General features: G+C 39.8%; 1 protein-coding gene across 1 annotated transcript; it reads right to left on the bottom strand.

Moving 5' to 3' along the window:
- Positions 1-4,531: 4,531 nt before the first annotated feature.
- On the bottom strand, positions 4,532-14,647 carry LOC103771836 (serine/threonine-protein kinase DCLK1-like; the record flags this gene model as incomplete). Its single annotated transcript, XM_008939152.1, has 2 exons — positions 14,260-14,647; positions 4,532-4,878 (listed from the first exon to the last, which is right to left on the bottom strand). Coding segments are annotated over exons 1-2 (723 nt in total), but the record flags the coding sequence as incomplete, so codon positions are not given.
- Between the last annotated feature and the right edge of the window lie 390 nt (positions 14,648-15,037).

Raw genomic sequence — 15,037 nt, 5'->3', positions numbered from 1 at the left:
CTTTATCTAAACATGCAAATTGCAAATACTGTGACACAACTACACACATCACAATACTTCTAAAACTGGCACTGTTTCAGTTTTGCTGTTATGTGTGACTGTCACTAGTTTGCTCTTGTTTTAGGCATTGGTGGTGTTCCAGAAGTGCACCAAACAAACAGAAACCAGAAAACTGAGCTTGCAACCACAGCAACCAGGCTCCATCTCCATGGGCTGCTGCTATCCTTCATGTTTGCATTGTGTGTCCACCCAGTGCCTTGTACAAGGTCATACTTTAATGCACATCAAACTAAAAATGACACCTTCTGCTAAGGGGAGGTTAAAAACCAAACTGCAATGCTGCAGCTCCAATAAAGTAAAACATATTTTAGCTATGAGGAAGCATTCCTTCTCTGCACAAGTACACGATTATATTAAGGATCCACACTAACAATACCTTTTCATGCCCTTAAATAACCTATTAATTAAAAAAAAAATAAGTAATATTCATATTGAGAGCATGCCCTCATGATCTGTACTCTTACAGGCAACCATTAAACTTATTTATTCTGTTCTTATTTTCCTTACACAGGAAAGCTGGCAAGGAAAACACTTCAAGATCTCCTCCTGGAAGGTTTTTAATTTTGGCTTGAGCTCTTAAGACTGTTAAACACTTCTGAGAGTCCTACCATCTTCTTCAAATTTATCAGTATCTTACAGGAAAGTGGTTGTATGTTTTTCTTTAGAGTACAAACAGCATCAGTTCTTTGCACAAGTGAAAAAAAAAAAAAGTATATCCATAAAAACACACATATACTATTCCAGACACTGTATGAAACCTAGTCAGCTTTGAGAAATCATTAATAACTGACCTGCAAGAGTATACTAAATGTAGGCTACTGATGTGCTGTATGATCAGATTGCAGTTCAATATTGTGCCACTTTTAGTGTAAATCAAACTATATCCTAAGTTTTCAGAAACCTTGAAGTCAAAATACAGATTCAGACAAGTTATAAAGGAACACAAATAAACCAATAGTTACCCTGTTTGTAATAAGGAGACACACATTGTAACAAAACTAAATTAAATGCATCACATCCAAAGTAAATACCCAGCACTGGAAAATATCAAGTTTCAGTCCCTGAACTGCCACTGACCTGATGAGACAAGACTGGTTAATTTTGCTGGAGTCTCTTTTCTTGGGGAAGTTTTGTGGTGTTAGTTTGTTGTGGGGTTGTTTTGGTTTTTTTTTTTTCCTCTTTCTTCTGTTATTCCAGCATTAACAAATTGGAATGGCTACTACAACACACCTACTTAATCAGCCTCCTTGGAGTTCTAAGGAACAGCAAAGCATCATGTGCAGTAAAAGTTACTGAATTTTTGAAAACCAAGAAGGAATTTTTGGGATAGAGGAAACAAATGGATGTCATGGTAGAGCTTTCTTCCTAGCAATCACAACTCCCCTCAGGTACCAGTTGTCCAAGCACTACCTCTCTCATTAAAACAATCGAATTTTATAGGTCATCATTTAAACTCCTTTTAACTAAGCATAATATTTATTAACGTTCTTTAGTGATACAAACCAAAAGATCACAATTAACCAGGCTGTTGGTGTTGGAGAGAGAGCATTTAAGCTCCATTCCCAAATGTGTAGTATCAATATGGGACAACCACCTAACTCAGATGCCCAGTTAGGACTCTGACTCTTCCTGCTTCCTTTTTATTAGCCTAAGGGATAATATTAGTACCCAACAACAGTACACATGCTTCAATCTCCACCTGCACTAACAATACATGGGACTCCTGTCAATTTTTTGCCACAGATGGGCAATTCCAGTGTTGGCCTCATAAAATAACTCACAAAGAGATGACTGTACAGAACAGCCTTTCTCCAAGTTACATTCCCAAAGAATAATCCTAGGAGAGCTTTATTCTCTTATCCTTACAGTAAATTACTTTTCTTGGCTCAGAGCTTTAAGATTTTATTGCTTTTTAAGTTAGCGATGAAAGATTTAATCACAGATTTGTTAGATTTAGCCACTGAACACAGGCTTTCCCACATTCTTTGAAGCTCCAGCAGGAGTCACAGTAGAAGTTCCCAACTATAAACACCACTGGAAAAATTTTGGATTTACCATGGATTTCCTCCCAATAATCATTCACAGCTTGAGTTTAGCAATAAAGAAATCTATCATCATGCCCCCAGCGCCATCTGGGAGATCAGGCTTTTGGCAGAGAAAAATGGAGCAGCAATTGCCTAGAAGCACAGGAAATCAATGTCTTCCCCACGCAGGGGTGAGCAACAGGCTGCTCCTGCTGGGCACGGGACCATTCATTTCCCTCTCTGCCAGCAAAGCTGCTCTGTGCACGCAGTGAGCGAAGTCTCTGCCACACCAGCAGGACGCACGCACGCACCTTCCCCCAAGCCCTGTCCTCACCCCTGGGGTTAAGCAGCCAACAACACAGCTTCAACTTTAGAGACAAAAAGGGAAGGAATATGGAGACCAGTCTGCCAAGAGAGCCTTTAGGTTTCAGACTACAAGGCAGGTAACAAATGTCCCAGTACATCACTGATTTCAGCTCATCTCAAATCCCATGACTTGACAAAGGATTCAACCGATCTTGGACAACACCAGGGCCAAGAAAACCTGGTCTTCACTTTCCTCCTTTTCAAAGTAGTAGGATAATACTGTTTACTTCCAGCCATTAGACCTTTAAAACAGGTGCCATGTTTGTTTGCTTGTTTTAAGCACAGCCTTTAGAGGGGAGTTTGGAATATTAAGAAAAAAACAAACCGAGCACATTATCCAGCAGACAATAGGGCACACTGGCATCCTTCCAGGCTGTACTTCTTCATAGCTAAACCACAAGTTTGTTTACTTATATAATAGCAAACATCCTTTCTTATTGAGAGGGTTTGCGGGTTTGGCAGAACTGGAATAGTCACTCAAGATCTTCTGTTAAGGTCAGAGCACAGACCACCACTGATCTCTGCAGCTTTAAAATCCCAAGTCATTCCTCAAACTTACTAGCCTAAAGTGCTCCCTGGAGCATGAGGCAAGGTAAGAAGGACACGAGTTGAGTTTTCCCATGCACACACTTTACCAAGCTGCAGGCAAAAAGAACTTCACATCCACATCTTTGCTCCTCATCAAAGTTCCAAATAAAATCGCAGTAACGGGATCATTACAGGCATGTATGCAGCCACCAAGAACTGAACCACTGTCTGTAGCTGGTGTCTGAGGTTACTGATACAAGCAGCAGATGGAAAGGACTTCTGGTCAAGCCAGACTTGGCCCTGATTTGAACCAGTGCTCTGCATAAGCAGCTTGTCCATGAACCAGCCCTCTCTGAGATCATGGGGTGCTGCTGTGGCTGCTTCCAGAGCTCTGCTTTCATATTAACCCCAGTACCTGCAGGCACGTCAGGATCACCACTGGGTACAGCTGACTGAGCATCTACCTGTATCAAGCACATCTTGCAGGATCTCCTGAAAGCTACACTGTGAGCTGTGTCTAGAAACTGTAAAACACGGCAATATTAAAGCAGAAATATTTTGGGCTCTAGCACTTCTAGCTTCTCAGGGAGATGGTTCACTCATCTTTCTACCCACGCTTTTTATCTCTATCATTTCTTCTGTTTAAAAAGTTACATCTGTAAATGCAAGTATCTGCTTTATTTCTCTAGAGTCACCATTGCTCTAAATCAATTCAGGTCATGCTGAAATTAGTCTTGCCCTTCACCAGGTTAACAGATTCTCCAGTTTTACTATAATTAATACACGTCCGTAGATAAATTACAAACAAAGTGAAAGACAAAAAAGAAGTAGGATTACCCTATAATATTTTTCTTGTCCCTCCATCCCCAAGTTCAATAGGAAGTGTTTCAAAAATTGCACCCTACTGCAATTTAGTAAGTCAGCAAAAAACAGACACTGCTTGAAGGTATTTCCTAGAAGAAATAACAGGTAACTTACAAGAGATTCCTCAGTAAATGTGGCCACCACACATTATCCTGTTTTCCAGCAAATGGAAAAAAAAACTCACTCATTTTCTAAGCTTTCACCTTCTTCACAGTCCATTCTAGCTGCAGTAAGATTCATCATTTGGTCACTCTGGACAGCAGTAGGCCTGCATTTATCATGGTGGAATGTGTCCTCACTGTTTGTTCTTACAGTTTATGGAAAGACAAGTACAATGACTCATAAAACTGCTGCAAGAAAAAGCTGAAACAAGTTAACAGAATGAGCTTCTTTAAAATGACATCCTTCATCCTACATTTCCGGCATACAGAGCCAAAACCACATCACACTTTCCACTGACAGATTTAGAGTTATTAGTTATCATAAATGGCAAGACCATCACTGAGGCCAAGTAATGCTTCCCAGTATGTTCCTGAACTGCTCACAGATCTTAAGTGCACTATAAGCAGTGGAAGGTCTAGTTATATGTTCTAGAGAAAAGTAATTTATTACTCATGTACTATTTTTTTTTTCCTTTTGGAAAATTATATTTTCTTTATGCTGAGAATGACCATCATGAAAATTCTTACCTGCTTTCCATCTAGTGTGTACAAGCGTTTAACCACCCCTGAATCCAGCTTGATGGCATCAGTTATATCAGTAAGAACCTGTTCAAATGAATGTGCTGTCTTCTTGTTGAGCAGAATCCGGACTGCTTTCCGTGGTTTCACTCCACTCCTGATGATAGTGACTAGTTTAGGCCTAATGAAATCCTTATTCTCTTTTGCTTCTGGAGTACCTCCTTTAGCAGTGGCAAGAGACGGCACTGAACGAGAAGTAGAAGTTGTCTTAACATTCACTGACCAGTTTGGGTTTACATTCTTCGTGTACTCCAGTTTCTTGAAGGGTTCTATGGAACCACATACATAGCTTTCTCCTGCAGAAACAAAAGTGCCAGACCAGCAAGTCAGATTGGAGGTAGAAGGAAAGGGAAAAAAAAAAAAAAAAAAGAAAAACAAAACCCAGAAATACCAAAATTACTTCCCAAATTACTAAACATTATTCTTATCATTCTTGATCTCCAGTGCATACAGCATTTAAAGCCTTGATCTCACACCTTCTCAAATGCTACAGACTATAAAATATCTTTTAAAGATCACTTGTTAGCTAACCATCCAGAAAATGTTGTTACAAAATCCTTGAAAGCAACCATTTTCTTTTCAGAAAACACCATCTGCAGTGAGGATCGCTGCTGTCAGTAAGTAGTGTTCAGATCTAATCACCTGCCCAGCCCCAGCACACTAGCACAGTAGTCTCCCAGTCTTCATGCTTGAATTTTAAAACAAAAAAAAAAAAAACAGCAGGCCCCAAATACTTCAGAGGAAATAATATGAAATATTATCAAAAACTATAGGTTACAGATGACTTTCTATAACAGGTGGATGGAAGTGGCATAGGAGGTTGGTTAACATTTGATTATTTAAGGCTTTAAGCAGCATACACCCAGCATGTGTCTAGGCAAGAAAACTCACTGTGTGACTCTACTGATTCAATATACAATATGGGGGGGAAACAAGACAAAGTAATAATCACAGAGTTCTCCTCACAGTAAATTTACTATACTTTAAAGAAAAAAAAAGTGGATTATAGGTCATATTTCTATGGGAGCATTAACTACAGTAAAATATTTTCAATAATACCACATTCACACAATTTCTGGGGAACAAGAAGATATCCAGAAAACAGCAGCACACCCCTGTTGTTTAAAACCTTCATGCAGCCCAGCTGTGAGAGGGGCACCTGCCTGGGTGCTCCCAACCTCTCCCTTGAGCCTCACTGAGGGACTGCACTGCTGGCTGAGCTGGATCAGTTTGGTGATCTCTTTGGACATAACAAAGACAATACTAATTTTGCAACAAGTTGATCCATTTCATCCTCTGGCCACAAAATAAAACAACAGAGAAAGCAATACTACATCCAGCACCTTCTTGGCAACCTGCAGCTAAACTCCATTACAAATAATGTAAAATCCTACCCTGACCAATGCCACAAAAACATCTGAGATGTTTTAATTCTTTTTGGGTTCAGTAGTTCAGTGTGTGTTAACAGCATAGAGGCCTTCACGTCAGCAGTTTAGCCCAAGGCATTAGAATTAAACCAGAACAAAACTTGTCCAAAAAACACATAAGAACCAAAGATTTTCCTAATGATCCCTGCCCTAAGGGGAGAGGACTTGTAGTTCAATTATTAAAAGAAAAAGCACTTAGATTTTACTTCTAGACAAAAAGTTTAAGGTTTCAGGGCACCCAACCCAGTTCCACAGACAACAGAGCACACAAGGAATGCTGGCAGGTATAGAATTACCACAGGTAGAAAGGGGGTGAGATCCACTGGGACATGAGTTCTCAGATGCAACAGGGGTTCTAGGCTGTTGGTATGATGTGAGGCAGTCGCACACTGTACACTGATTATCAGAAAGGCAGTGGAAGGACTCCAAAGGAAGACAAAGAAGTCAGAGCAACGTGAGAAGATGGAGCAATTATAGCACAAGATAAGCAAGAAACATAAAAATTCCCGATTTGTTGGTTGGTTGGGGTTTTTTTTGATGTTTTTCTTTTGTTTTTAAAAAGGGATTCTTTTAAAGCAGACTACTAGAGAGTGGGAGATGATGTAAGACATTCCACTGCTTGCTAGTCATCACATGAATTCAAGTTAATCTGCACTTTGCAGTAACATCTAATGCATTAAGAAAGGCATCTAAGATGGAGTGCTTACACCAACCTTACAAGAGACAAAAGTAAGCTCTTCCTTTTGTCCACTGTATACATATGAGAAAGAGAGATGTAGATATATATGGTAACCACAGAAAGGCTTAGCCACAGTAATGATCCAAGACTGATCAAACAGTACATATTCTCTTTTATCCATGTCCCTGACCAATATTTTTAGCACTAGCTACTCAATTACTGCAAGGTCAGAATGCACCCACAACACCACATCCATAAAATTAACATTTTTTTTAAAACATTAATTAAAGACTTAAAATCCACCAGCAACTTCTTTTTGTTGTTGTCATTTTTTGAGGCAGGGGAAGGAATGAAAATCAGATCATAGAATCATAGAATCCTTTAGGATGGAAGAGACCTTTAAGATTTTCAAGTTCAGTGCCATCAGAGAAATTGTTGAGTTTATTTAATTGTTGCATGAAATAATTATTTGTTTAAAAACAAGTCTCCACATTAAAACTCACTTCTCAAAGGGTAGGTGCATAAACAAATGGCAATATATGTACCCAGAAGTTTTACATTTGGTTTATTAAGAACTATTGGTTTCCCCTCTTGAAAGGGTAGCTTGCTTTTTAATATCAGTTTTATTTAAAAGTCAGCTGGGTTCCTTGCAGTGTTTAACAGTACACCAGCTATTCATTACAAAACTGATTTTGTGTAAATGACTGTGAAAAAGACCAGCACAATCACTGAAGTTATGAGATTGTTTCCATTTTCCCTTTCTTCATTTCTAACACTACAATATTACATCAGTAAAATATCTGCACCAAGAGATATATATTTTTCTCTTGAAGAAGCTTATATTTTGCTACAGCATATCTGATACTCTTGGGTACCTCTTGGGCAGAGGTAGAGTATCCAGGGCCTTCTAAGATGAAATATCCTTAGTAGGAGCTATTTTATACAGGAAAACAGAAATACAGATACCTGTCCTATAATGCTGCTATTTAAGACTGTTTACACTTAAAGTGCTTGGGCTTATAAACCTTCAGAGATGCTAGCCAGGGACTGCAGTTCTCATTCACAGTAGTCCTTAGGACCAGGCCTTTAAGAATAAAAACTAAATGGATGAAACCCCTATGTTCTAAAAGTATCTTATATCTATCTTAAGATCAACACACTCACTTTTATGGTGAAATCCAGCAAATTTTAAGTATTTAAAACACCAGAAACACTCAAGTACGAGCTTAAATTTTCTGAATGTAGGACCCACCCTGATAGGAGTCAGAACTTTCAATGTCTAACCTAATCCATTAGTGCCCGTGGTGTTTGCATGCAGAGGAAATCTCAATAAGTACAAAAAGCCTTCACCTATTTCATGTTTTATTCAGGACAATCTAGATTTTCATCCTTTCTTCTTTTCCACAGTTACCTTAAGGAGAGAAGACTGCAAAGAAGTTTCACAAGGGGCATGACTTACTAGTCCAATAAATCCACTGTGTGCCTTAACTATTGCTTCCTCATCAGAACTATTAGGTGATGACATAATTTTTTAATTCTTTAATTTTTAAATTTTTTGTAACCTTTTGGCTACAATTGCTTCACAGAGAAGAGCCTCCCTCTCATGACTTGTACCTGAGGGGAGAGAGAAGCTGCAATCTGCAGACAGGCAATACCAGCACTGAGCTGGTTTTCCCTACTCTGGGCCATCACTAATGAAAATTTGACTCTTGATTACAGTATTAATAACCATTAGAAAAAGAAAAAGAGGACACCCAGCTGTTTTGGAACATTTAAGAAAAAAGTCATTGCTAGTTCTTCTAGATCATGACAGAATTTCATTACATGAAACATAATATAAAAATATAATTCAAAAAATACTATCAGTGTGCAAGGTGGCTGCCAAGGTGACATTGAATCCCTCTTATGACTTGTACCTGAGGGGAGAGAGAAGCTGCAATCTGCAGACAGGCAATACCAGCACTGAGCTGGTTTTCCCTACTCTGGGCCATCACTAATGAAAATTTGACTCTTGATTACAGTATTAATAACCATTAGAAAAAGAAAAAGAGGACACCCAGCTGTTTTGGAACATTTAAGAAAAAAGTCATTGCTAAATATTAGAAAGTATCCCTTTCCTGATAGCCTTCCTACCTCTTCAAAGCACAGATCCTAAAACATGGTTTACACCTAAAAAAAAAAAAAAAACCAAACAAAAAGGGACAAACAAAACTTAATACTTGCAGTTACACATCTGTCAAAATTCAATGCAGCTGAACTGCTAGAGCCATGGGGCACTGATAGTTCTTCTAGATCATGACAGAATTTCATTACATGAAACATAATATAAAAATATAATTCAAAAAATACTATCAGTGTGCAAGGTGGCTGCCAAGGTGACATTGAATCACTGCCAGTAAGTACTGGGGCTTTCCTGATGGAAGTGTTGACCCCCTCTTTGCCACATTGGTGTTAGCACTTGGCTTCCTTCAGCTTGCTGACATTCTCACTACTAAGAGATAATGTCTTGATTATTCTAAAAAAGAGTATTTTCGTTGTTTTCCTGTGCTAAAGGTGTACTTCCACACTTTGATGGTGAGGATGTTCAATGCAGTAGTCATTCATTCTGGTCCATTTCCCCAACAGACAGGACAAGAAACAGATTAAGAGAAGAGGGAAGGGACTGGCACCCCCAGCACCCCATGCAACAGGGACCCCTGCCCTTCTTCACTTCCCCCCTCTCCTTTCCTTTTGTGCATACAACAGGCAGAAGAGCAATCTCTCAGGGGAAAGGACAAAGAATTCTGACTATCCCTCACCACGCAGAGCAGATTGCAAAAGGAAGATGACCTGAACCAAATAAGTTACTACCTGATAGTTCCCAAATGTGTTAGTTAATAGAGCAATAACCTATTTAAAATACATTACTGCTACCTTGTCTTTCTGCAGTGCCTAAAAAAATGCAACGGGGCAAAAGAGATGAAGCATCTACAGGAAATGAAGCTGACCTACCCATGTTCACCTAGCAATCAGATGCACCAGAAACTTTAAATCAGATCTCTTAAGGGACTTTTTTCACATATCATTCTTTCTCCTCAGCTCAGAGTAAAACCTTTTTTGTGCTATCAAAAGACAAGTGAAAAAATGAAGACATACTTCCTCCCTGTGTGTTCCCTCCAAATTCCTGCACTTTTGCTACAAGCAAGATAGGCATTGTACACATTTAAATAGGAAAAAAAAAAAAAAAAAACACAAACTGGAAAGCACCTAGTATAAGAAACCATGAGACCTTCAAAGCAGTTAAGGAAGACACACTGTGAATCAACGGGCTAACAGATGAACTTTCTCAAAATCATAAAATAAAATAATCAAATAAACAGTGCCAGAACAACCCACTGCCATTTTATGAAACAGGATTATTCAGCTGTTTGTTTATTAAACAATATAAGGATTGCAGGCATTTCTGCCACAGGATCCAGTCCAAGTTTCACTAACTTTGATAGCCCTGGATCAAGTCCATGGTAAATATCCAATGTAAATTCAATCCTATAAACAAATGTCCACATAGATTCAGCTCTACAAACATTTAAACTGATACTTCACTACTGTTATTTTGATAGCATATTACATATGCATATGATTCTTTTCAGGCCATCAGTTCCCAGCTGCTGAGGTAGGTGTGATTTAGGAGTGTTAGCTCCAGAGTGCATCAGAGACCATGACAATCAATTCCTGTGGTCTGGCCTGGCTGGGTTTCTCATCAGCACTGCTGGAGCAGGTGGCAGAGTCAAGGAGGCAGTGGCAGCAGCAGGTAGTAGAGAGAACAGCTGAGATAAGAGGAAAGAGGTGAGCGTGGGTGTAGCAATACCACACACAATAAAACATCAGGAGCTCTGTCATAGCCCAGCACTTCAGCAAGGGGACACTGCCTGTCAAAACCTCCCCAGGCAGGCAGCTCCTCTGCTGCATTAACACAAACTGCCTGCCTCCACTTGCAGGAGCCTTCCCATAGTCCTCATGTGGCCCACTGGCCCCTCTGCTCACCGCAGTGAGGTTCACATCTCTCACAAGTTATTAGCCAGTTACAGCCATTACAGATTTCAAAACTGGTGTGTTTGTTCTCTTGCAAACTGCTCCTTCAGCAAGGATTGCAGCTCTGACATAATCCCTGAGAGATATTCATTTTTCTTTTTCAGATTAATCCTTAGAACTATTTTTGCCTACACAAAATGTGCACGCACACATACAACCCTTTACAGCAGTTGGCAGTGCACCCAGTATTGACATGTGACAACGTTGCTTCCCAGTGCTCTCTCAGCCTTCTGGTTTGAGGGTTTTGGGTTGTCTTTGACTGACAGTTCTCAGCTGCAGGGTTCAACTTTTGTGGTAGGTCCTGTGGAAACCTAAAACAATTGATTCTTGTTCATACCCAAGACTCTAAGGGAATATTATAATAAAGATTAATGAGAAAGGGATTCAGTTTTGGCTACAGATTGAATCCGTGGTCTTTGTTCCACACAGCAGGACTCCAGGAGTAAAAACTGTAAATACTCCAGTTTCAGTCATCCTGCTCTATCTATTCCTGTTCTTGTTACACTGTTCAATGGTAATTTTGGGGTAAGTCCCATCAGTCCACCCGTGACTCAAGCTGCAAAGATGGGACACTTTTAGCAAAAGGTATTTAGTCCTCTCCTGAGACTTTGTTTACAACATAGCCTGAAGAGCAATTTCATCTTTCCTGTTTCTACATGCTTTGATTATATGTCATGCCCAGGGAATAAAGTCATGTCACATTTGGAAACCATTTTTTAAAAGTAAGAGGGTCCTGAACATCACATCTGACAAAAAGAAGGTAACTTCAATCTATCTCATTCTTTCCTTCATGTGAGGGTACAGGTGAAGTTACAGTAACAATTTGTTACCAAATTCCAACAAAATTCACATGTCCCAAGTTTTTTAGAAAAAATTAAAAAAAAGAATCCAACACAAAAAAGATCCACAAAACCCTCGGGAAGCTCCTAGTTTCAAATAAAGAGAATTTGCATCCCTGCACCTCAAAATAACCTACAGCAGCAGCACAGAGCCGTGCCAGCTCTGAATTGCATGCAGGACAGAACTAAATATTACTGAAGCAAAAGAGCTCCTTTAGAATCTCTTTCCTTTGGGACTATCTTTCATGCAGTTCTATGTATTTAGCACTGGGATCAAAGACAGTGGCTGCTGTCTTGTTCCCCACAGGAGCTGGCTGCTTCTCTGTCTTCATCTACCATATGGGAAGGTAAGAGTACAGTAACTTCCTCACGGGCATAAAGGCGAAAAACCAACATCAAATCAAGGCCTTACACATTCACTTTACAACACAATCACTAAAATCAATGCCAGAAAAAAAAAAAAATCTAAATCTGTAACAGTCTCATTAAATTAACTCACACGGTAAGGGAATAGTCTCACCATGTAGAAAGCAATGCTTTGTATTTCAATAGTTTAAGCACAAATGTCATTTGGCAAGAGGCAAAAATCAAGTGATTTTCCAGCTATTTAAACACAAAGCACAGCTCCAAGCTAATTAATGCTGCACCAGACTGGCCAAACTCTAATAAATTTGCACAGTAAAGGGTGGGAAGGGCTTACAAATAAACCATCACTGAGCTAGTAACATATGAACCTGTACTCTACAGTGAAGCTCTACGAGGGCAAGAGCACAAAACAACCCTCCTTATAGTTTTATACCAACAGACAGAAGCCTCCTCTGAGGTGGAACAAGGATGTAGCTCTCTACTTGCACACAAAGACTGACTTCTGTAAACCCCACAGTGTTAAGGGCACAAGAAAATAACACTGTCCAGCTGGAGCTACACACAAGAAGGGAGGATGTGTTCATTGTAAAGGTAAGGAATACAATCCCACAGAACTAAAAGAATTCCCAAAGCTCTTCTTTAAAATAAACTTATGCTCTTGTACTGTCATTTATTTTGACTGACTGATTTATAACTGGTATTATTCTTCTCTAGGATGCCAAAATAAACCAGTCTTATAGGCTGCTGAATTTATTTCTGTATTCAGTTCTCTCTTTTCAAAAGCTGGTTCTAACTGGCAGCAAAAGGCTCTGCAAACCAACATTAACATCAATGATACTTGTTTCTTGATGAGCATACCAATCAAATAAGCACAATTATTTATAACACTACTGAGAACAAAATGCACAAACACTGCTTTCAAACAGATGTTGATGAATATTGGTCTTTCCTCCCAGAAATTGATTTTCTCCAGCAATTAAAAACTACCCTGACAAACACAGTTCTAACTCTGTCCTGGAATTCATTACATTGATCTGAAGGCCAGTTTCCTTTCCATGTCATCAACCCAATGGTCCTAACCCCAGAAACCTTTACTTACATAGGGCAACTCATCACTTCAGTTTTCTGTTTGAGCATCTCCACGTTGTCTCCTACTCTCCTTTTTAGGCAAGGAGGATTATCAATAATAATATCCTCTTCTCAAAACTTTTCCTTAAATTCCTCTGCTATGACACCCAAGGGAGACAACTTGATGGTGCTGAACACCTGCTATGCAAAGATGTGCTCCTCTTTCAGAAACCTTATTTGGCTTTTTTTTTTCTTCTTCTCTCCCCACAGTAGCCTTCTTCTGACCCTCTCATTACATCCTGATACTGCAAGTTCCCTCATCCACTCCTAAGAATGGAAACCATAAAGAAATTACAGTCTCTGTTACAACTCTAAATTGGCTGTCCAGTGGCTACAGGCTTACCCATGGCACAGTGGGGCCAGGGGCAGGATGGAAACAATGAAAAAATTGTTCCACCTTTATTTTCTTTGAACGCAGTCAGTATAGTCACAAAACTATTACTGACTGAGTGATAAATTCAGTGGCAATGGGCCAATTAGCAACTGGCATCTCCAATGTTTGACAGTGACCTATCAGTCCTGACCAAATCACTGGTAATGTTCTATACTGCAGGTACATAAGCCTTATTTAAAAACAACATAAAGATGCCAGCAGACTGGAGAAGAGGGAAAGGGAACTACTACAGGGGAGAAAAATTAACAATCTGCCCCAGCTGAACCATGGCTAAAACATTACTCTTTTAACAGGTTTCCTACATTTATGGTACTCCATGAAATGAGAGTGTTTTACTCAAGGCATGTTTACTTGTAGGGAAGAGTTGGAGCTCTTCACTAGGTGAAGACAGACTGACTTTTAAAAATCCATCAGCACTGAATTTCACGTAGGTTTCATCAGCCAAATCAATATAGTCAAGTTTAACTGACTAAACTCTCCCTGGAATTTTTAAATATGCAAGTTCAAACGAAGCAGCAGGTGCAATCTTCAAGAACCAGGACTATCAACACTAGGTTAACAGAAAGTTATACACTTTGAACAAGACAGGAAAAAAATTGCCAGAAAACAGTATTTCATGGCACAAGTTGTTATTCACAATTCTACCTATATCATTGAAGACCCTTTATCAATAAGAACAACAATATCATTAGCTATTTGTGGAAGACTTAACAGATTAGACAAGCAAACACTGACTCAAACACAACTTTCAACCTCCAAATCTTACTGCTGACCTTCTACTAGCTGGTCCAAGGAGGAAATCTTCTTGGAGCCATCAATGGTATAGATTGTTCTCACTCCCTGGGGCAGATTCACATTGTCAGACAGAGTCCGGGTCAGATCAGCCAGGAGAGCTTCGAAGGACCTAAACCTGTCAGGGGAGATGGCGTAGACAATCCCTTTGAAGTAGCGGTCTCCGTTGCGATAGAACCGGACTTTCTTGGCTTTCTTCTCCGAGCTGAGGGTCTGGAGGGTGCGGGTGCGGTAGAAGCTGCAGTGGGCGCTGTGGGTGGGGCTGGGCAATCCGTTCACCCGCGACCCTCTCCCGTAGCGCTGCGCTTTATCCCGCTCGTCAAAATGCTCCAGCTCCATGTCTCTCCCCAAGGACATCTTGTAGCTCAACCTGAGGGGTGCACGAGAGAAGAGAACAAGGTGAAGTAACTCACACATTTGAAGGGAGCTCACTTCGAGACTTCACCTTCTGTACATGGCTCTTAGAGGACTGCTCTTCAGGTTGAGAAACATGTTTGAACGCTGCGTTCATGTGGTCATTTTACAGCTAATTTTCTTGCCTTGACATAAATCCTGGTTTATAAGTTAGGCGTCTACACACTGTAGAAATGCCACTCATGAAACCAGCTGCTAGAAATATGACAGCAATAAAAAGCGTTTGTTCAAATTCAGCAAGAACTCTGAAAATGAGGCAACAAAGTTGAGCTACTGGAAAATAAATAAAAGAACAAATGCAACAACTTTCTACTTTTTCTCGTGTTGTATTCAGGTGCTACTTGA

Source organism: Merops nubicus, unplaced genomic scaffold, assembly GCF_000691845.1.
Source record: "Merops nubicus isolate BGI_N331 unplaced genomic scaffold, ASM69184v1 scaffold8204, whole genome shotgun sequence".
NCBI classification, from domain to species: Eukaryota; Metazoa; Chordata; class Aves; order Coraciiformes; family Meropidae; genus Merops; species Merops nubicus.
The sequence above is the reverse complement of the archived record's forward strand: the minus strand, read 5'-3'. Positions and strand labels throughout refer to the sequence as shown.